At 32.8% G+C, this 25,267-nt stretch overlaps 1 protein-coding gene across 1 annotated transcript; it reads left to right on the forward strand.

Annotated features, from left to right (window-relative positions):
• Nucleotides 1-23,900, forward strand: LOC111508616 (ATP-binding cassette sub-family F member 3). Its single transcript, XM_074174240.1, has 13 exons — nt 1-167; nt 217-325; nt 388-559; nt 1,948-2,162; nt 2,228-2,384; nt 3,536-3,642; nt 3,695-3,895; nt 4,033-4,215; nt 9,453-9,626; nt 9,682-9,856; nt 11,980-12,160; nt 16,719-16,939; nt 23,532-23,900. The coding sequence occupies exons 1-13, from the start codon at nt 95-97 to the stop codon at nt 23,691-23,693; spliced, it is 2,130 nt and encodes a 709-aa protein (XP_074030341.1). The 5' UTR covers nt 1-94; the 3' UTR covers nt 23,694-23,900.
• Nucleotides 23,901-25,267: the final 1,367 nt, after the last annotated feature.

Genomic DNA, 25,267 nt, shown 5'->3' on the forward strand with positions numbered 1-25,267 from the left:
TGCCATTTGTCACATATTTTTCTTAAACTAAGGTTATTGTCATCCGCCGACACGGTTTTGAGAGATTAGTAAATATTTCCCAATTTTTAGCAATATGGGAACGTGTAGTAAATACATCGAAAGTGTATTTCCTTCAATAGATGACGATCTCAAGCAATATGTTGAAGGTAATTCCCAAACATTGTTATGCCTGAAATCCACATGATAGTATTTTAGGGGTCTTGGAGAACGGTGCTGATGACTTTGAAGACAGCGAAGAAATTTATGAAGCTGTGGGCGAAGTTTTGCAAGAAGTCTCAAGCGATAAAACGGAAGAAGATATCAGGTGATGAAAAATTTCGATGGTTAGTATGATTTGGTATTTGATAATGATTTTTTTTATTTTAGGAGTATATGCGAAGATTTATTATGTATGCTGAAACCTACAAAGACGAAAGCGAGTAATGGAACCATAAAAGTATTGAATGCTCCAGTTCATTTAGGATCCATAGTGGATAGCACTGATAGTAATATCGAAGACGTAAAAAGTATATGGGTTATGCAGAGAGATGATTCATTGGTATGTTTGAATTTATATCTTGATTTAGTATAGAGTTTTTACGAATCTTTCAACTACTTCCAGTATAGAACTTACTAATGTGTCCTTGCAAAAGTGCTATTCTTGCTACATGTTATATCAACCTAGTTGGAATCATCGGAGATGTAATACCAAAGGTTGATCCATGCACCAGTATAAAATTGTAATTCGCAAGTCATAACTGATATTTTGCAAAAGGTTGTATCATTTATTTTCAGTGAGAGTATTCATAGACTTGTTTAATGATAACAAGTGTTTTCCAACATGAGTTCTTACATTTTTTCAACATTGCGTCTTCAGACTAGAACATGAATTCACTCTAACTTAATATCTGTTCATTTTTAGTGAAGTGAACTGACACTAGATATTAGATAGTAGTAATAGATAACTATTACTAAACGAAATCAATGAATGTTTAGTGAAATCAGAAAAATGTTTAGGTAAATTCCTTAAATTATTTGTTTTCTTGAATTGATATAAAAATTTGAAAGTTTAGAACTTGAAGAATATAGAAAGAGATCTATAAAAAGGGACAAAGTATCTTAATAATTATAAGTGATACCATAGGAATATAAATATCATTAGTCATCATATATAAGTTGGAAAAAACAAATTAAACAATAACTGATACAAGGAACTCTGTTAATGCCACTAATTCAATGATTGTAGTACTTTTTATACTCATGAAGGTGCAAGAATGTAAAACACATTTGAGCATTACTTTTTTTACTTTTTGAGTAAAATACTTTCCTTTCTAATGGAAGACCCTGTATGTAGTATTTTTTTATGGCAGAAAACAATATTTCAATTATAGAAGTCTATGACAATTATTTTTGTGAAGTGATAAATGAGGGAGTTACGAGAGATGATTAGCAGATAGATATCAACGTTTTTATTGCAATTTAAGTGTAACAAAATGATTGGTTTCTTCACAGTAGGTATTCAAAGATGCTTGTTTCAGAACCGCATGAATACTTTTTTCAACAGGGTCCTGCTATTGTCTCTTGCAATGTATTCACATCAGCATACAGCTGCTTATAAATTTCGTTCTTCAAAAATTTTCACAGACAAAAGTCGAGAGGGGAAGGTGAGGAGATCTGAAAGGCCATCATTGAACAGAGCCAAAGGTTCCAATCTATTTGGATTGGAACAACACTTATTGATGTTCCAATGATAAAAAACAAAACAAATCTTCATGTATCTCCTGCCAATGATGTCTAACTAGTAGATGTCAATAAAGAACAGATTTGTTAGGAAAGAAAGGTTTTGGCTTTCTTTAATATACTTCTTTTAATTTAAATAAATTTCATATATTCATATCCTCAAAAGGTTTTTCTAAAATATGATTCAGTATTGAAATGGAATTTTAGAAAGTTGATGCCAGGAAATTGGAAAAGGCCCAAGCTAAATTGCAAGAGAAGCAAGACAAGAGAACAAAGGAAGTTAGAACCATAGCACCTCCAAAACTGCAAACCGCCTCTGCTTCGCAGGTAACCAGTAAAAAAGAAAGTAAATTAGAAGCTAAAGGCAACAATAGGACACAGGATATCAGAATAGAGAACTTTGATGTAGCATACGGTGACAGGTAGGTACTTATTGATAACCCTAAAAATTCAAAGTTGAATTGTGAAAATATTTCCTCTCTTTCAGAGTTTTGCTTCAAGGAGCTGATATAGTTTTGGCATTCGGTAGGAGATATGGTTTGGTGGGTAGGAACGGCCTGGGAAAAAGTACCTTGTTGAGGATGATTTCTGGTGGCCAATTGAGGATCCCTTCCCATATATCTATTCTTCATGTTGAACAAGAAGTAAGTTGTACACCAAAAAAATCAATTTTGTTCTTCATAATAATACTCTAGTATTTTCATGTTAAGATTTTGTGTTATGAAACATTGAGTTCATTGAATTTTTCAATCATTTGACTACATGTTGCATTGAATTATAAAAAAAAAGAACTATGTTCCGTTATTCTTTCCATAGCAGAGTTATCCATTTATTTACGATAAATCAACTGCATGTTTCCATGGAAAAACTACTCAAAGTTTCTTTAATATTTATTCTGGATACACTCAAACTAGTTGGTGGTCTATTTGTCAGGAAACTTCAACAAAATGGGGTACATGTATAACAACATAAAAATCTTTAATTGATTGCAAAGATCAATTTAACCTGCTAAGATAATTGATGTGGATATATTAGGTGAGCTGAAAAGTTTGTAAGCTAACACCTAGATACTAGTATTGAACCATATGATTTTCAAATAACCCTAACCGTCAAATTTCACAGCTGTCGGACTATTAGTTTGTGGGATCGAACATTTTGAATAAAGACTTTTGTTAGTTTGGAGAAAATAGATGAAAAGGTATTTTGTCTGTTGATAAAGCATTACTTTTTGGCGAAAAAAAAAATTATGAAGCCAAAGCTGGACTTTGCATAAGGAAAATCAACCGTTGAGAAGTGGTTTGCTAAGTTCAAACGAGGTGTATGCAGTGGACGCCGCAAATAGACTGTTACCGACGAAAAACACCCACAAAATAATTTTGGATGATCGCAAAGTGAAGTTGATCGAGATAACTGAGGCTCTAAAGATATCAAACAAACGTGTTGGACATATTGTGCATGCATATTTGTGTATGCTAAAGCTTTGTTCAAAGTGAGAGCCGTGCGAGTTCACAATTGACCAAAAACAACCACGAATTGATGATTCTGAGCAGTGTTTGAAGCTGTTCCACCATAAAATACACGAATTTATGTATCGATATGTGACAATGGATGAAACATGGCTTCATCATTTCACACCAGAATCAAAACGAGTGTTGTCAATAATTTTCGTGGGTAGATGTAGACACGACCCGTTTTTAGTGAAACTAATCGTTGGAAGAGTAGTTTTCAAATAATGCTTATTCAGTTTTTCTGAAATATGTTTCGATCTTGGATTTAACTAATTTATTTCTTCAAGGTGGTAGGCGACGACACATTAGCCTTAGATAGTGTTCTGGAATGTGATACAGTGAGAGAAGAACTTCTCAAGAAAGAGAAGGAAATCAGTTCTGCTATCAATGCTGGGTAAGCTTTTTACCTTGTGAAAAATATCTTACTTTTTTATTTTCAATTTAAGTTCTGCAGATCCCGAACTGAACTCCCAACTCACGGAAGTCTACACTCAATTACAAAACATCGAAGCTGATAAGGCTCCAGCGAAAGCATCTATAATACTTAATGGTCTTGGGTTCACATCTGATATGCAACAAAAACCAACAAAGACTTTTTCGGGTGGATGGAGGATGAGATTGGCACTTGCAAGAGCCTTGTTTTCAAGGTTAGTAGTGAAATAATTATTTTCATTTTGTTATATGTTATATGCATCTTTGTTATGTTCTTTTCTTCTTCAAGTACAGTTCATTTCCAGTTTTTAAATGATTATCTTATTTAATCTTGATTTCTGTTGATTTTTAGACCAGACTTACTGTTGCTTGACGAACCTACTAACATGTTGGACATCAAGGCAATTATATGGTTAGAGAACTATCTACAAAATTGGCCTACCACTTTACTGGTGGTATCTCACGACAGGAATTTCCTAGACACGGTGCCTACTGATATATTACATCTACATTCACAAAGAATTGAGGCATATAGGTAAGTGTTATTATTATATGTTTATTTCTTACTGTTATTTTTGGTATATAATCTTCCATAATCTGAAAAATAAAGTTAAAAAAAAATTAAAAGTTCACCCTGAAAAGTTACTGCGTAATATAAACCATTGAAGAGTCCAATTAGTCAGTAACTTGTTGTATTCATAAATTTTTCCTACAAATTGAAAATATCAAATATTTATACTTAGCTTTTTTTTAGTGGTCGAAGTCTAGGATAAATAACAATCTTTTTTCATTTTCAAAACCTGAATTTTGTTTTGAAACTTTCGCTTTAAATTGTGATAGCTCCAATTCTTTTGACATACGTCAAAATAATATTTCATCATTTGTAGAGTATTGTATGAACCTTAGGGTTTCTGATTCTTAATGGATTATTGATATACTGTTGTAATTTTGGGTACTTTTTTCATATAAACATATTACCATATTTATGCAGCAGGAGCTGCTAAAAACTTACAATAATAGCACAATATATTAATGTTAATTAAGATTATACCTTTGGTATGAAGATATAAAAATGTATGAATATATGAGATTAGTCCAGCACCTGAAACTAAAACACAAAATTACAGATTAAAAAAAATATGAATTCACCACAAATACAATGTGTGAGAATTTCTAGAGTTCTGGTATTCTTCAGTACTATAAAAAGCATTATCAATTTAGAATATTCCTAGTTCATTTCTGAAAGATCTTTCCATGGTAGCTTTCAATCTTATAATAATAATAATTTTCAATAGATTCCCTAGGAAAGTATATTTTCCTGAATTCTGGTAACAAGCCTATGTTGTCCCTTTACGCAAATATTTTACCAGACAATGGAGAATGTTCCTCCTGACGAAAATCAAGTAGTTTTCTTAAAAGAGCTCTAAAACAACGCATTTCAAACTTATCATTCCAATCTTCTTATTTAAACAATTATTTAAATACTTAAAAAAGAGGAATGAAATAATGCTTTCAACATTTAAAGGGATTCATTTCTATTTCACCATTTGGCAACATTGGTTATAGCTAATAAAGGACAATGAATCTGTTACCTGTATGAGACAAACAAATATGACATATTTCAGAGGCGTGCTGTTCTGTTTACTTATGTTCCGAGTTCCGAGACATTCTGTGATATATGACATTTTGTGCACCTAACCTATCTTCCTCTATATAAATAAATAACAAAACAACTGTTGTTTATGTGGCTTGTGGAGGTGGTATTGAACTATAATGTATATTTTACCTTAATTGTTGATTTATAAAGATAATTTTCCTTTTTTGAAGTAGAATATCTAGGTAACCTAAACTCCGATCTAACATTCTAGGCGCTGTTGCTAATATGTGAATTAGAAACAAATCCCTTTAAAAATTAAAACCCAACATTTGAAACATCAATTTGAATACTTTTCGAAGTGAATTTGAAAAACTCATGAATTGAATTCAACTTTATTTTGTTCAAACTTGCATTTGCTGTAATAACCCAAATTGAGGAACATTCCCCATTGTCCGAACATTATAGACCTGTCTCAAAATTATCTATTATAGCTAAGTTTTTTGAATCAATTGTGTACGATTATCTATATTAATGACATAATCAATATTTAAAATAACTGACATGGATTCATTAAAAAAAGATGTGTCCAAAGAAACTTATTCGAATATATGGAATTTATTTTAAAAAATCTTGACAGTAAAATTCAAGTAAATGCTATTTACTTGGACTTCAGAAGAGCTTTGGACAAATTTGATTGTGGTTTACTAGTATGATTAACTAATTGAATATGTTGAAAAAAAATGACATTTTAATCAACAGTCAATTGGAATTTTGACAAATGCACTCGTGTGAGTCATCAGTGCAACTATCTCTAAGTAAATTTAGAACTGGACTGTTGTGGCAATGTTCTTTGGCCTCAAAAGAGCATTTGAGACCATTGATAGGTCTATACTACTAAATTGAATATATATGGAATATATTATTGGACCCTTATTATTCCTGCTTTATGTGAATGATCTTGCACTCTTGGATATTGCGGGTAGATTTACAATTTTTGCAGATGATACCACCATTCTTTGGCATAATAGAGACACTCATCATTTGAATGCAATAATAGAAAATGACATTCACAAGGTCAAGAAATGGTGCGACGCCAATCTGTTGTCCTTCAATGTAAATAAAACCCACATTCTCACCTTTAAATGTTTGTTAAACCCAATTTCAATAGGTGATAAATGTCTACAAGAATCCTCTTTGGCTAAATTCCTTGGGGTATTTATTGATAGTAGGTTGACGTTCAAGGAACATGTCGCAAGTTTATGTACCAAACTTGCCAAAGGCTATTATGCACTTAGAGTCATATCCAAGGAACTCGACCCAACCATGGCAAGATCAACATATTTTGCATTTATAGAGTCACACCTGAGATATGGGATCTGCTACTGGGGCAATTCCGACAAAGCATCTTTCAATATGATATTTAAGCTACAAAAAAGAGCTGTCCGGTATGTTTGTAGGGCTGGCTTTAGAGATTCATGTCGTCCACTATTCAAATCACATAGAATAATGACCCTTACCTGCATATTTATACTAGAGACGGTGTGTTTGATGTTTAAAAAACATAAGTTAAATAGAAACACCATAAAAAACCCTAGTTACCTGACTAGACAGATGGGTAATTTGGATCTTACTAAGCCCAACACTACACAAGTTAAAAATTCCCTGATTTATAACTCAAAAAAAATTTTCAATCATTTACCCCAGAATATCAAAGATCTAAATTCAGAGAGAAAAATTAGGAAAAGTGTCAAAGAGTTACTGTTTGATAAGGCATACTACACTTTGGATGAGTTCTTTAACGATTCGCTTTAAACGTGTGATTCCCGTGTTAGGAATCACACGTTAAAAGGTAAGACCTCGTTAATCCTTAGCTCGCACAAGTTTCGACTTCTGAGGGTTGTCGTTCGTAGGGGTGCGACAGCTGGTTAACGGAAAAACAGATTTTAAACAGATTTAAACAGATTTAAATGTAAAACTGATGATTTTTCTTTGTTGTCTTGTATTTTACCTTATAGTTTTGTATAGTAGACTGATGAGCGCCTTGGGCGCATGTTTTTACTTTTGTTAGACTTGTTTTACTTTTTTGCGACTTATTTGTTTATACACATTAATCTCATCTTATTCGTCTCGACTAATTTTATAATTTTTATACTTCCACTTTTATGCTTACTTGTATTTTGTACCTTCATTACTTTAATGATTACTTATGACACTTTGTCAATAAGAAGTTATTCTTAGACAATAAAGTATCTATCTATCTATCTATCTATCTATAGGGTACAGTGACAATTGGCTATCTAATTATTTGACCAACAGAAAACAACGGGTAAGAGTGAAAGACATATTCTCTTGTGAAATTGGTAATGATGTCGGAGTTCCTCAGGGTAGTGTTTTGTGTCCGCTTCTATTCATACTATATTTAAATGACATGCCATTGTTTGTTGATTGTGAATTTATGAACTTTTTTGCTGATGATACTCTATTGGCATGTAGCGATGTGAACCTCGAAATGGCTATACAAAAAATGAATATATGAAAATGAATAAACTAAAGCTGAATGTATTGAAAACAAAAGCAACGATAATCACCACCAAATTCAAATACAGCCAAATCGACTCAAAAATGATAACCACAGCATCGATGATGAAAGAATTGAATTAGTGAATTCAACTAAATATCTGGGATTCCTGATGGACAACACTCATTTGATGAACATTTTGAGTATATTCATGAAAACATTTTTAAAAAATTATTCTTTTTCTCCAGAATTGCTAGTAATCTTTCAACCGAGTCAAGTATCACTGTTTACAAGTCAATTGTTCAGCCACACTTTGACTATTGTTCCTCTATCCTATATCTATTCAATCAGAATAAATTCTCTCAACTCCAAAAACTTCAGAATCGTGGTATGAGGATCAATTTGAAGTGCCATAGAGATACCCCCATTACTACTATGCTTAATGTTTTAAATTGGCAATCATTTCCCCAAAGACTATTATATTTCACAATGATTTTTGTATACAAAATATTGAACAGTTTAGGACCATCTTATTTTGAATAGTACATTGTCTTTCATCATGACATTCACCACCACTTCACGTGAAATAATAATAATTTGTATATAAACAGAACAAAAACACCATGAATTCTTTGTTTTTCAAAGTTTTTGATCGGTTCAACAAATTACCAAATGGAATTAAAAATAGCCCATCTCTGAACATGTTCAAAAACAAACTGAAGAAATTTGTTTTCAATGTACAAGTATGATATGTATTGTGTTTGTTACCTATAGATACAATTTTCTTTCTTGAAATATTATCATGCTTACCTTATTGATCAACTTCAGAATGTTCTAACATTCATCTAATGTTTGTCAGAAATATTAGACAGAAATATTAGAAATGTATGTAAATTAGGATTTTCCTATTTCAAATAAAGATTATTATTATTCAAGCTTGCATCTTATGTGAGTAATCATGGTCAGACGGTTTGTATTGGAAATTATATTTCAAACTCGATTCGCATAACGTCTAGAGTTCCCCAGGGATCATATTTGGGTCTACTTCTCTTCAACATTTACATAAATGATATTACAGAATGTTTCCAGTTTTCCAATTTTCTCATGTATCTGAAAATATTCCATGTAGTTTCTAATTGGAATGATTCTCCACTAATACAAGAAGACCTTGACAGGTTTATGAAATACTATGAAAATAATGCCCTTTACTCAAACCTTTAAAAATACTATCATATTACATTTTGTCGGAATAATCCATTATGTTTTGGCTATGAATTAGGAAACCATCATCTCTAAATATGTAATGAAGTAAAGAACTTGGAAATAATATTGATATTATCATAATTTTTGTTTAAGATATTTGAAAACTCTTCAATTTATTACATTACATTACATTAGTTGAATATACTCCCAAAAAGACTGGGCTCTGTATGGAAAATAATTAGAGAATTATGGAAAAAGGGAATGTTCATTATTTTTTACTTTCACTATGTTTGTCTTCGGTGACAGGGAAATTTTATCAGAGTAAAAGATTCATTCGAAAAACTTGTACATACCAAAAAGAATTTTCACAGAGTTCAAACCAAAATAGATTCCTAACGAGTTTTCAAATGTTGCAATTTGAAGTAACGTCGTGATTCAGTAACTAAATTTTCAGGGGAAATTATGAACAGTTTGAGCGGACGAAAACCGAAAAACTGAAAAATCAACAAAGGGAATATGAAGCACAAATGCAGCAAAGGCAACACGTTCAGGAGTTTATCGACAGGTTCAGGTATAACGCCAACCGAGCAGCCCTTGTTCAATCCAAGATAAAAATGTTGGAAAAACTGTGAGTATTCTAGAATTGTATCCGAACAGCTGAGATTGAGTTCAACTTATTTTAGACCTGAACTCAAACCAATTATTAAGGAAGCTGAGGTGGTGCTGAAATTACCAGATACAGAGCCTCTGTCTCCACCCATATTACAGCTGAATGAAGTTTCCTTCAGATATAATGCAGAACGAGTGATATTTAGTGATGTAAATCTTGGTGCCACAATGGAATCAAGGATTTGTATTGTGAGTTTTGTTTCATTTTTTATTAGTACCCTTAAGAGAGACTATTTTTTGCAAGGTTTCATTCCTGAAAATTCGTCATTAACTGCTTTATACATTATCAAAGGCATGAGGCAGTTCGACCTCACATCTATGTATGAGGAGACTTTTATCTTTTGATACTGTTTCATGAATTTTGTTGAACAAATTATTTGTTATTGGTATTAGAGGTAATGCATTTTTATGGTTTCAAAATTTAAAGTGATACGAAGCAATGTCTGTCTTTGGAAAATAAGAAAAGTTCATACAAAAATATTGTGTGTGGACTACCGCAGGGGTCTGTATTAGGACCCTTTCCTTTCTCACATAAATTCTGTTTCAGAGTTACAGCTTTCCGTGGGTTAGGTTAGGTCTAAAGTGAGTGGGTCTATTCGACCCTCCACTGCAACCTGCAAGGGTTTATTATTCACACTCGACCAAATAAACCCAGCTTCTTAAATAAGCCGATTAGTTTGTATGGTGAGTGGTCTTTCAGGTCAGATGGTAAGAGTACAGCTCTGCCGAGCTCTAAAAACCTGATTCGGTCCCCAGCGGGGCCGGCACAAAGTATATGCTCTGCTGTTTCATCATTTTCCAAACAGAGGCGACACACGCTGTAACTTTTGATGCTTTATAAAGCTCAGATCAGTCCTTCTTTGAAGGATTGTTCTCATGTATGGAGCTCTGCCCCTGAGCATACCCTGAAGCTGTTGGATTCCATCCAGAAAAGAACCATCCTCCTGATTAGAGACGTGAACATTACTTGCAACCTTGATAGTCTGGAACATAGAAGAAAGGTTGGGGATTTGTCTCTTTTCTATACTTTCACGGAAAGTGTTTAAGTGACTTGGCACATTTGATTCCACCAAGAGTGGTACATATCAGAAATAGGCGATGGACTGTGGCTGTTCATCGTTTTGAGGTTCAACTCAGTACATCTAGAACTTCACTGTTTAAAAACTCTTTCATTTGGAGAACTGCATGTATGTGGAATAAACTTCCTAATTACGTTTTTCCAGATGATTTAATCTCCAACGATTCAAATCCAATGTGAGTCGCCTCTTTCGCACAGGCATAGCTCATAGAGCGGTGTATTGCTTGTGTTTTGTCCTTAAAAAATATATTAGTACTATTAGCTGATGATACAACTTTGATGTATTAATGAAGGTTCACAGATAATATACCAACAAATGGAAGCTGATTTAAAACAAAGATATTTGGCTCAGTATACACAAATTAACTTTAAATTTTAAAAAATCTTCATTTATGTTTGTTGATAACAAACCTCCCTGAGACAACTTCTAAATTGATGTTAGGACACAACAATATCAAAAAGTCCACTAATGTTCAGTGTTTAGGTTCACATATAAATGAAATTCTTTTGTGGAATACCCAGATCGATTTAATTCGAAACAGTTAGCACCAATCATTCGAATACTATTCAAAATTAGAAACTATATTTTTTTAATCAGATGAAATTGATTTACTTCTTACAAAAAAATTAAAATTGGCATTAAGGAATTATTTGTTATACTAATTTACATAATCTCATTTGTTTGTTTTTGTTATTGATTAGACCAATTCCGAAATTGAATTTACTTATTTATATATGAATATTTCTCATATTCATTACCTGTATAAACCTTGGTAATTTCTTGAGAATAAATAAATGTATATAATGTGTACTACAATTACATTTGAGACACATTCTTGATTCATCATCAAAACATGTCCAAACCTAAACACTTTTAGAGTTAAAAAGTTTTTGACTGCTATCATCAACTTCTATAACATTTCACAAATATAAGAAGTAACCTGGTTTGAAATTTTCCAATTTTCATCTCTTTTTTATTGTTCAATTTTCAATTGTTGCGTATATTTTATTTTATTGTAATTTCATTTTAGGGTTTTTTTTGCTTAATATAATCGTTATTTTTAGCTATTCATTTTAATTTTATTGATTATTTCGGGGATTTCAAATCATTTTATATCATATTAGAAAATGGAAGTCTGAACTACTGAAATTCATAATCATTATCATAATTATTTATGGCATACAATAAAATAAATTTTGAACTCATTGTAAAATCAGCTATGTTTAATTTCAGGTAGGAGACAATGGTGCTGGTAAAACAACGTTACTCAAAATCATCATGGGTATATTGTATCCAACATCGGGTATGAGGAACGTACACAGGAATTTGAAATTTGGTTACTTTAGCCAACATCATGTTGATCAACTGGACATGAATGTCAATTCAGTAGAGCTCCTTCAACAAGCATACCCAGGTATGTAGGCATTTTTCAAGAATTTCTCACCAGAACATCATGGGGGTGGTTAAGCTTTATAGGGAAATAAGGAATATTGGGATTTGAAGGATGTTCATGTTGACCCGCATATTGAGTTTTACATTACTCGACATTTCGGCTTCGGCTTTGAAGCTATTTTGAAGAACTGAAAAGTATTATATCTACAAAGAAGTGGATTTGAATAATTTTATAATGTTTTTATTTTTTGATCTAACAAAAGAGTTTGACACAGTGTCTCCTGAATTTCTAATTGCAAAACTAACCCAACTTGGTTTCCCAAATAACTTGTTGAAATGGATTGAATCTTACCTCAAAGGGCGTACTATGACTGTAAAATGTGAAAATGTTAGATCAAGGTGCAATGACGTTAAGCTTTGGAGTGCCACAGGGGTCAGTGCTTGGACCATTGCTTTTTTTGTTGTATGCAAATGAATTGTCAGAATATCTGAAAGATTTCCACCTTACTATGTTTGCGGATGGTACCACTATCACAGTTACAGGGGGAAATATTGATGTACTGCTTAGTAAGGTAAAATGTATAATCGATTTTTGAAAATGAACAAACTGTAATTCAATGTTCAAAAACCAAGGCAATGATAATTGCAAATGAATATAAATATGATCAAATTAACATAAATGATATCGAAATTAAAATAGAAGATAATTAGCTACAAATTGAAACTGAATTTAAATACCTTGGATTCATTGTTGATAATAATCTGAATTTTCACAAGCATGTCTAGTACATTAAAAATAAAATATAAAAAAAAAATGTTTATTTTTTCAAGAATATTTAGTCATCTTTCCATGAACTCTCGAATTACTTGCTATTGTTGAGTATTGTGATACATTCCGTGTTAGAAATCACACGTTAAAGGTAAGACCTCGTTAATCCTTAGCTCGCACAAGTTTCGACTTCTGAGGGTTGTCGTTCGTAGGGGTGCGACAGCTGATTAAAGGAAAAACAGATTTTAAACAGATATTGCACTCCGATTTGTCACATGTATTCTACGCCCATTGTGTATTGGCAAGTGTATCATAGGGCAGAGCTCTGTAAGTAACAAGTCAGAGTTGGTACAAAGTACCACTGGTAGATGGAGTAGGAAAATAGAATATGGCCTCGGTGTTGAAGGCGTTGTAATGTTGTATATTATTAATCAGAAATAAGTGTTATAACCAAATAGATAATAAAGTCTATTCAGTTGTAATCTACTCAATGAACCACACCTTAACAGCTATAATTGCATCATTCAACCACATTTTGATTATTGCAGCTCAATTTGAATGAAAAATCTCAATTACAAAAAATGTAAAATGGATGGATGGGGGTAATTCTGGGATGTAATAAATCAACACCTATAGCTTTGATGCTGAATGCACTGGAATGGTTATCAGTTGTAAGCTGATTGTTTTATATGACTATGAAATTCATATTCAAGATAACACAGGAAGGCCAACCTGAGTATTTTAATGAATTTGTTGTTTTGAATCATAACATCCATAATTATTCTACTAGAAATAGGGTTGATTTCCATATAAATATAACGTATTTAAAAATAGCCATGCTCTGTTCTTCAAAGGTTTAGATTCCTATAATAGACTTCCACAAATGATAAAAAATGCAAGGACAGTAACGATGTTTAAACACAAACTAATTGAATACATCAGAAATCAACCAAATGTTGTTTATTAGGCATACAATATTAGTGATTAGTTTTATATTCATGTGAACTCTTCTTCTTCTTCTTGATTTTAAATACTTTTTTGATGTAATTCTTTTATATACCGGGTGTCCCACATTTTATGTGACAGGCAATATCTGGTTTGTTGAAGGAGATACACAAAAATGTTTCATACAAAAGTTTTAGGAATTCATGAGAGCTATATTTTGATATAATTTTTAAATATACAGGGTGTTTGGTGTAGGTGCTACAGACCAAAATTCCATTTTTTAAAATAGAACGCCCTGTATATCATTACATATTCAGATGCTACGTTAAATTCTGATATCATTTCAAGTTTGGTTTTTGAAATTCGGTTACGGCGTTGTTGAGTTATTGCTTAAAATGTAAAGTCTTGAGAACGACTATTATATTTTTAAAAATATCTCATACAATTATTCTCTCTGCATCAGATCACATGAAAATTAGTCAAAATTTTGGGTGTTCGAAGTAATGGTTTCAATTTTGAGTTGTGGAATTCAGTCAGAAATCATTTTGAATATGAAACAATTGCGAAATTGAAAGAGGTGTATTCAAAAACAAATCCTTAATTAATAACAATGTAAATAATATAACTTGATAAATCATTTCATAAGAATGGTAGGTACCTAGAAATAAGTCATAAAATTGTTCAAAGTGATGCCCATTAGATATTATACAGGCTCCGAAACGTCGAATCACTTCTCTCGTACAAGTTGCTCTTATAATTTCAGGCGTAATATCACTGCACGCTAGTCGAATTTTCATTTTCAGATCATCCACATTCAAAGGGGGAGTAGTGAAAACAATATCTTTTAAATAACCTCATAGGGAAAAATCAAGCGGTGATAAATCTGGGGAACGAGCCGGCCACCGAATTGGACCCTTATTATCAATCCATCTATTTGGGTACGTTCTATCCCGATATTCAGTAACAACCTGTGAATTGTGAGGAGGAGCACCATCTTGTTGACACCAAATTCCTTGTCGTTCTGCTATGGGAATATCTTCCATCAACTGGATCAAATCATTTTCTAGAAAATGTAAATATCGCAATCCATTGAGATTTTCATTGAAAAAGTAAGGTCCTATGATGCGGCCATTGAACAATCCACACCATACATTAATACCCCAAGTAGTTTGAAAATTAATTTCGCGGACCCAGTGGGGATTTTCTTGAGACCAATAGTGACTGTTATGTCGATTCACAACTCCATTATTGTGGAATCGCGATTCATCGCTCCACAAAATTTGACTGAATATGTTAGGACTTTCATGTAATATTACCTGAATACAAGCAATGAATTCAAGTCGTCGTTCAAAGTCCGTGGGTTTCAAACCTTGTACCAACTGAATTTTGAATGGGTGGTATTTATTTTCTTTCAGAATTCTCTGTACATTAGATTTACTCACGCCGACTTCTTCTGCAAGAGTACGGATAGAAACATGTGGATGAATAATAATATAAGCCAACACATTGATCTCTAAATCTTCAGTTCTAACAGATCTCGTATGATGACGATGCTTTATAGTTGCTTTTTCTCACAGCCGGATTAACTTCTAGGTATTGGGTAACTTAATTTATAGGTACTTGTATACATTTTAAAAATTGTGATAATTTATTTGATTTCTTTTTTGTTTCCTTTTATATTTACTGTTTTGTTTTATTTTAGTTAGTAGTTCTTAAGCTTATTTTGTTATTGTAGTTTTATCTCTCTTACTTTTAATTACAATTCAATATTGTGTTTGTAGAAGTAAAAAGTAAAATTGTTTCATATATTCACAACTACATCACTTTAAGCCCTATAAAAATTCAAACAACCCGCTTCAAATTTTGTATATCTCAAACAAATCTCAATCTATACATCATACTTTGTCAGCAAGTGAAAAAAATCTTAGTTTGAATGAATTTAAAAAGACAATAAAACAATACATAACCCCTCAAAGCCAATTTCCAAGAATTGTTTTCCTTTTAATCAAGTACTGGATATTCAATATACGAGGTGTGTTCAAAATATAGGCTGAATTTTTATTTTTCTCAAGAAATATTTATTAATTCATCAGTTTTTATTTTGTCCGCTTTGAAGTATTTCCCTTTAATCCTCGAAGCAGTTCTGATACGCACTTTTTGGTATGTCCTTGAACTCTTGCTTCTCGCAAGCGGGCGCATAACTTCAAGATAATACTCCTTATTGACCGAACGTCCATGTGGCATGAACTCCTGATGCACTACGTCACAGTAATAAAAGAAAACAGTAACCGAAATTTGATCGAACTTGACGTGCCTTTTTTGGTCTTGACTCTCTTGGGCTCTTCCATTGGGACGATTGGACTTTATAAAGACTTATTGCAATTGTTAGTGGTAAAAAACAAACAGTTTTATTTCTCATTTTTCATAATGAAGTATACGTATATGGGAGCCTTGCCTAACATCCAAAGTAATACTGATTGTGGAATTGTGAAAGATATGAACTTGTTGACACAAACATATTCGAAATCTGTTAGTAAGAAAACTATCAATCAACTTCAGTATATGGAATCCAAATCCAAAAGCTTCTAGCTAGAAGTTTAGTATTCTGTGGTTTATTATGGGCCTTTGAGAAGTCTGTATTGATACTATCTAGCAGTTTAGATTTGTCGAAAGCTTTGTTGATACTGTTTTGATAGAACCTTGGTAGGATATTTATCTAAACTCTCACAGCAACAATATACAAGGAAACATTATTTTTTCGAGCGATATTTAGTTCTTGTAAGGTTATGTAAGTTTTGATGTAAAAAAGGCTTCAATCCCAATGAGTTATTTCAAATTTTCATCAACGTTTTATTTATTTTATTAGGAAAGACAACTGAAGAGTATAGAAGACAATTAGGTAGCTTCGGAGTTTCTGGAGACTTGGCACTGCAGACAGTTTCGAGTTTATCAGGAGGTCAGAAATCCAGGGTGGCTTTTGCTAGTATGTGCATGGGAAGACCTAATTTCCTAGTCCTTGATGAACCCACCAATCACTTGGATATAGAAACGATAGAAGCCCTGGGAAAGGCCATTCAAAAATTCACGGTAATATATTTTTTGTCATATGCCGTTTTATTTTTGATAGAAATTCCCAATGATTTTTTCTACTCATACAAAAGTTCATACAATACAAAAAAGGAAAGTTTTGGTTTTGCAGGTTGGAACACATGAACACATCCAAAAGGGTAATTAACCCTAAAGATGAATATTTTGAAAAACAGTTCCAAAAATATTTTAAAATATAATATAATGAACTCTCAAACACTTGACATACTTCATAAAAGACTCCGCTATTTGAATTATCTCCCATCACAATTGAATTAATAATGTATCTAACGAACATTATTATGGTATCAATCCAGTGGCTCATTTGAACCCTGTCATTAGGGATACAATTAATTCACTCCAGTTCTATTTCTGTGAAGCATTTTTACTTGAACAAATTTCAAAAAACAGATTTCCTTAAATGCAATGCCTTTTGGTCAAGATTGAAGATTGAACTTATATTTTTCTTACAAACAATATTATTTGACCTTTATATTTGAAAAATCCTGTTCTTTTATTTCCATGTACGAAGTTTTCTTCAATGGTCCAATATAGGAGTCTTTCATTTCTGCAAAACAATGCCTCTTGGTCAAAATTGAACCTATATCCCTCTTACAAACGATATGAATTGACCTTTATTTTTGAAAAATCCTGTTCTTTTGTTCCCATGTATGAAATTCTGTCTATAGAAGTCTTTCGTTTTCAAAAAAACTAACTTTTTGTGGGCACACTAAGTAGATCAATGTTGGACTACACGGTTGTTACTATGCATAACACTTGGGGGCATAACATTCGTTCCTGCAGACAACCCATATACCACTTCCGATTTCTGCCGAAGTAGCAGATGAAATATCTTGTACCTCAGGTTCCATTCGACAACGGCCCATCAACCCGGATTTTATTCTCTTTATAGGTGTCCTCATATAGAAAGGTTGCTGCCGTTATTAAAAAATTTTGCACCTTGAACATCCTACCAATCAAGTGAGAACTCTTCAGTACGCCACTATGGCTGCCATATACTTACTTGTGAAAGATTACGAATTTATTTATTTTTATTTATTTATTCCATAAATTGCGTAACTACAAATAAATATGAGTACAAAATTCTGCATAGTACATATTATGGTTAAGGCCTTGAGCTTAAGTAAGCTATGTAGGCCATAAAAAAAAAGATACATATGTCAATCAATTAGAAGAAAATAAATATGAGAGGTAATTATTATAAGCTTCTCAAATTAAAAAAAATAAACAAGATAAAATAAAATATTTTTCTGGATACATAAAATATAAGAAAAAGATAAAAAAACTATCACAGCATCAGTCTCACAGTAATGTTAATACTACTGAAGAAGAGAAAACAAAATATATATATATATATATATATATATATATATATCAATCTATATAACAGCATCAATCTGATAGGATCGTTAATACTATTAATACTAATACTGTGTCTGGAAATAACCACTAAATATTAAGTCCTTCAATTTCTTTTTAAAAGAGAACACTCCAAGAGCCTTTAGATAATCGGGAATTGAGTTGTAGAATTTGACGCCTTGATGTGTAATACTCTGCTGACCAGCAGAAGTCTTCACAGCAGTTGTTCGTAATTGTTGCCTATTTCTGGTACTGTAGTTATGGACTTGTAGATTCGACGTGAAGTGAATGTTTGAATGAATACTATTCAGCTGGGTGCTATGTATGTAAGTACAGGTTTGAATTATGTACAGTGAGTGTACGTCCATGATTCGTCTGGTTAGATATAATTGTGCTGTTGGATATCGGTACGGAAGATTATATACTCTCTTAACAGCTTTGTTTTGCAATACTTTCAGTTGATCTATTCGATTTTGTGTCGTACAACTCCAGATGAGTGTCAGATATGTGATATGGCTATGCACAAGGGAGTAATATATTAATTTTCTCTGGCTTATAGAGGTGAATTTTGAGATTCTTCCCAAGACACCAATAGCAGGGGCTATTTTTTTACAAATTTGCTGTATATGTTTGTCCCACTTCAGCTTGTCATCAATATAAAGGCCAAGATACTTGATACAAGTTGTTCTGGTCAGATGACTTGTTCCAATTTCAATTGTCATATCATCCCATGGATTGCTCCTTGTTATTATCATATAGTTTGACTTGTTGGCATTAAGAGTTAATTTGTGATAAATTAACCATTTTTCAATGTGGGATAGATCTTCCTCTATTTGATGTTTTATTTGGAGTTTTTCTGTGCCAGAATAAACAATTGCGGTGTCATCTGCATACAGTTGAAGTTGGCCGCTCAAGGCGAGACATGACAGTGAGTTTATATAAATCAGGAAAAGTGATGGCCCCAGGATAGACCCCTGAGGAACTCCACAAGTTATATCAGTTGTTTGGCTAACTGTATCATTAAGCACCACATTTTGTGTGCGTCCCACCAGATAGTCGCTGAACCATATCAGAGGAATACCACGCACACCGGCTATTTGTAGTACTTCCAACAGAAGTCTATGATCCACTGTGTCGAATGCCTTCCTTAAGTCTAGGGATAGAAACACACAATTTAAACCTTTGTCCAATTTATCTATCATGTTTGTAATTAAGTCAGTTGTTGCAGTTTGGGTACTGCTATTTCTTCTAAAACCATATTGACCATGATACCAGAAATTTGTGTGATTAAGAAAGGTGACAAGTCTGTTGTTCATGCACGTTTCTAATATTTTTGAGATAACTGATAGCAGGGATATAGGTCTATAGTTGTTGCTAGCTGTGGGATCATCTCCTTTGTAGATAGGGATGACTCTTGCTCTTTTTAGTGCTTGAGGTACAGAGCCAGTTGTGAAAGTGAGATTCACTAGAAGGCTTACAATAATGGTGATTTCATCTGCGAAGTCCCTGAGTATTTCTACAGATATACGGTCAACTCCTACAGCTTTACCAGATTTCATTTTTTGAATAATCCGTATTATTTCTTCCGGGGTTGTTGGTTCTAAAGCAAACACAGCCCCTGTCGTAGCTATTCTTGGAGGCTTAAAATCTGTTTTTGGAATTGTCCTTGCTAAAGTTGGGCCAATGTTGGTAAAGAAGTTGTTTAATTCATTGGCAATATCCTGAGGTTTTTCTAATATACTATTAGTATTCGTGATTATTTTTGGTATTTTCACAGTTTTCTTTGTTTGTGGTTTGTTGTGTACAATGGTGTTCAATACTTTCCAGGTTTCTTTTGGATTGTTTTTTACCTGTTCAAGCCTGTCTTGATAATATTGTCTCTTCCGGTAACTAATAGCTGCAGACAATATTTTCTGTGCATTCTGGTACATACTTTTTAGGTGTGCACTATTAGGGAACAGTCGATGTCTTTGATAATGATAGTCTCTATCTTCTTTAAGTTTATGGATGTGACTGTTGTACCAAGAGGCGCTGTTCTTTCGGAATCTATTCTTCAGTTTTCTTATTATAATATTGTTTTGGTAGGCTCTAATCATTGCATCACACAGAATATCCGGATCTTCCCAGTTGTGCCTAGCAATTCTTTGCAGTTCATTTCTGAATTCCATTTTGTTGAGATCTTTGATCATACAATAATCATTAAAGTTTACTTGTGGCGGTTTGATTTTCATTATTTGTAGTATCTGAAACCTGTGGTCACTAATAGCATTTTCAACTATAGCTAAGGAGTATTCATTGGTATCATCATTAGTGAATGAGTAGTCAATCAAGGTTTCACTGTGCTGAGTCACTCTTGTTGGTATTGTGCTGTTCAATTTCTTCAGACCATTCGCTTCAAGCATTATATCTAAGTTTTCCTTTTGAACATTATTTGTTAAGAAGTCAATATTCAGATCTCCCATTATACAGCATTTTTTGTTTCCATTATTTATGATTTCCAGTTTTTCTTCCAGAGAATTGATAAACATTTCAAATTTATAATCTGTTGGTCGGTATATCCCACACAGAATTAAGTTTACTTTCTCTATATGAATGAATAACATTGAGCAATTATCTACTTGTCTAGCTATTTCTCTGTAGGTATAGTTGTCCCTAATCAAGATTCCAACTCCTCCTCCCCTTTTGTCTCTGCTAACAAATACAGCCTGATATCCTGGTATATTATAAAATTTTTCATCAGCTGGGTTTAGCCACGATTCACTTATAATTACAGCATCAGGATGAACAGAATTGTTAATCAGTATTTCTAGCTCTTCCATTTTATTTTTTATTGAGCGTGCGTTCAGATACAAAACAGTAAAATTTTTATTGTCCCCATTATTGTTAACATATTCCTTAATGTTATTATAAAAACTAGCACTTGATTTAAGTGTTTCTGCCATTTTAATTGAGTTTAAATATATCATCCTCACTATTTATGCCAATTACTGGTGCATTCTCATCCTTTCTAATGAGAACTTTTCCGTCTTTGGTCCATAAAAACTTGTACTCCTTCTCTCTCTTATACTTATATGCCATATTGAACAATTTTCTGTTGCGAGTTGTCAACTGTTCATTAATGAATATTTTGGTTTTTGCTTCGGTATTATTCTTGTTTGTTTTTAACATTGCAGAGTCAAGGCTGCGTTTCTTTCTACTTGCTAGGACTTTACGTTTTATTTCACAGTTTGAAAACTTTGCAAGAAGTATGTTTCCTTTTCGTGTTTTCTTTATGTAACACTCTGTTATATCTTCGTTTTTTAGTTGACATTCCAATAAGTCATTAGCAATTTCCTTCATTACTTTCATAGGATCAGATTCTGCCTGTGTCCCATGGATTTCCAGGTTACAGGCATATTCTTTACACTCCAGATAATTGACTCTATTCTCCAATTGTGTTGTTATTTGTTTCAGATAACTGTTTTCTTTTCGAAGCTCTCTAACCTCTTGTAGCACTTTTTTGTTTTCACCAAGTAAATCATCAAACTTGTCCGATAAAAATTGTACAGCTTTTTCCAGACTTCCCATCGCATTAATTATATCTGTAATGTTCATTTGATTCACATTTAATTCTTTTTGATTTCCTTCATTTTTAGATTTTGTGGTATCCATAACCCCACTTTTGACACAAGTTGAGCATTTTAGAACTCCACTTTTTATGATTCTTTTACCACAACTTTCATGAAAAAAAGAGACATCGCAGGTGTTACATCCTACATAAGTTGATGCAGATTTATTGCAATAATTACAAAATTTTTGAGAGCTCATTTTGAACGAGTTTAACCACAATTCTTCTTTATGTCATTGTAAGAGACAAATCTATTCATATCGTGACAGTACGTAATGACATTCATGCGATTATTTGGTCGGTTCGATGTAGGTGCTTTGTTCACTCACTCAAATCGACCGCCGTGTTGGTCGGTGGTTCAAGCCCCAGGCTGTACGATCGATATTCACTTGCTATCGTCCAACCCATGTTAGGAATCACACGTTAAAAGGTAAGACCTCGTTAGTCCTTAACTCGCACAAGTTTCTACTTCTGAGGCTTGTCATTTGTAAGGGTGAGACAGCTGGTTAACGGAAAAGATTTAAACGGAAACAGAATCCGAGCCATAGAGTTAATTTTTCAATAGAGAGGAAGTAGTACACAACCAATAACTTTTTTGTCACATACATGTCTGCCCTGTTGCATTTGGGATCAGATTTTCAGAGGGCTGGGGCAGAGCCCCAGGTTTGTCAGCTGACCTGAAAAATCACTCATGAAATAAAGTAGTCAGCTCCCTTATGAAACAGGATTTATTTGGTCGAGTTTGAATTGGTGTGTCCTACAATAAACCCTCACAGGTTACAGGGTGGTCCACTCACTTTGGACCTACAAATTATTTTTTCTCGCGATTCGGAAAACGTTCATTGAAAATCCTTTCGGTCTCGTGAAAGTTACATGTCGCACCGTAAATAAAAATCGCTTCAATTTTTTTTTTCAGTGGACGAGAATTCACCATTTTAGAAATTGTTGATGTGGTACCTGTCTACTATTAAAACCGAAAACTAAACTAAACAATGATGTTCATTGTCGTCGTACTGCATTTTTTGTCGTTTATATAAACAAAAAATAACTTAAGAAACCTTATCGGGTTGTTGGAATTGCCATACGCCAGATAAAAAGGAAAATTTCTAGAAATATCGATATTACTGTATTTGTCTTCAGGAAATTATTAAATGTTCCGCCATTTTGTAGTAGGTGAAGATATTGACTTCATATTCTAGGGTTGTGAAGTATTCGTCAGGAGCTTCAAAATGATGTGTCACGAGACCCCCCTTTCCATTTAAATTTTTTTCCTCAGATGGCGCCCAGTCGCCATCTTGAAAGTTTGATCTGTCAATTTCACTTCAAAATAAGGTATTCCTGCATTAATTTCATTATCCCAAATTTCAATTATTCAAGTTGACCCGTTCAAAAAATAAAAAGGGCGGGGGGACATTGAAGAAATGCACTGTATTTTAGCCGTTACTGATTTTTTCAATTGTTCAAAGTCAAAATAAGTATGAAGACCTTCAAAATAATCTGAAACTGAGTGTGAATAATAATTCACAATATTTACCATTTTATCAATGTTCTTACCGTTCTTGATGATTCTTGGGATTGAGTTTTTTAAACATACAATTTTTCCAGGGAGGCGTCATTCTGGTTTCCCACGACGAACGGCTAATCCGAATGGTTTGCAGCGAACTTTGGGTGTGTGGTAATGGATCTGTCAAGAGTGTAGAAGGCGGTTTTGACGAGTACAGGAAGATCGTCGAGCAGGAACTAGAAGCGGCGGCACAATCGAAATAACACTTACCTAGCCAATTCTCAAAGACCTAATCAAATTCTAAGCACTGTGATCAATGTATCAGCGTGTTTCTTTATGAATAAGAAATTTTATTGTATAAATGTGCCTGTTTTAGATGACTTGTGCTATTTATAATCTTTTTTGTTACATTTAATATATTCATATTTATAACTGAACATGTTCATATGGAATAAATTATTTATAGTATACGTGAAGAAGTATCCTTTCCTAGGTTTTGAAATTCTTCTCTGAATTATTAATAACAGAGTTGAAGAATACTGAGATCATTTGTTATCATTTTCTGTCAAACATCACAAATATAGGATAAAAATATAAGATAAAACTGATAAGATATGTGATGTAAGATAAGATATAAGATAAAACTGTTTGCCGACGACACTATGTTGTACTGTTCTGGGACAACAAATGAAATCTCAGAATGTTTGAATGAGGAACTATCAAATATAAACGAGTGGTTATGTGACAATGGCCTCAAGTTAAATATTAATAAAACAAAATGCATGTTAATAGGTAGCAAATATTGTTTAAGACAACTGCAAGATGAACAGCTGTCATTGAATCTTTATATTGATATCATTGAAAGGGTAACAACTTTTAAATATCTGGGAGTGGTATTAGATCAAGAATTGAACCTTAATGCATACTGTAGTTATATTCAGAAGAAAATAGCCACGAAAATTAATCTTTTATATAGATATAGATTGAAAAATAAAATAAGTGAAAATGCAAAATTAACAATTTATAAATCAATAATAGCACCCCACTTTGACTATTGCAGTACATTACTCTATTTTGTGAGCAATGAAAATCTAAACAGACTACAGAAGCTTCAAAACAGATTCATGAGGGCAATATTAAGTTGTAATAAACGCACATCTGTGGAATACATGGTTGGAAACACTGTCTCTTATGTCTGCTATACAAAGGATAACACTGAATATGCTAATATTTATATTTAAATTAAACACAATATGTTGCCAAAATATCTGAGTGATCAGTTAACCTACACAAGTAGTATTCATACACACTCCACTGGAAATAGAATAGGAAATTTTTATATCAACAGAGAACATATAGGTTGTGACTAATTGTATAGTTCTGGTCTGATTGCATTTAATAATTTGCCAAGTCATATAAAAAGCTGTGATTCATTAAATTCATTCAAAAGAAAATGTAGTAAATATATTTCAAGTAATTGTCATCAATAATTCGTCTTGTTTTCCAGTTTCTTGTTTTTAAAATGTGACTTGTCTCTATTTTTATTTTGTATTTTATAAGTGTACTATTTTATGACTGTACTATGAAGAGCATTATTTGCTAATAAAGAGTAGTAATATAGTATAAAATTTCATACTACTCTGATTCTCTCCCATTAAAAATTATTGTGGGACTATTTACTCAAACGAAATGATAATATTGGCTTCTTAAGTTACAAAACAAAGGAACGACAATAGACACATGCCTCTGAAACAAATATTAACCACATTGAAATCGATGTCAGTTACCAATTACTACTATTTTTTCACAGTATTTATATATAAAATCAAGTTGGGGT

This window comes from Leptinotarsa decemlineata, unplaced genomic scaffold (assembly GCF_025532065.1).
Source record: "Leptinotarsa decemlineata unplaced genomic scaffold, Ldec_3_MD MMD2_P_RNA_scaffold_12, whole genome shotgun sequence".
NCBI classification, from domain to species: Eukaryota; Metazoa; Arthropoda; class Insecta; order Coleoptera; family Chrysomelidae; genus Leptinotarsa; species Leptinotarsa decemlineata.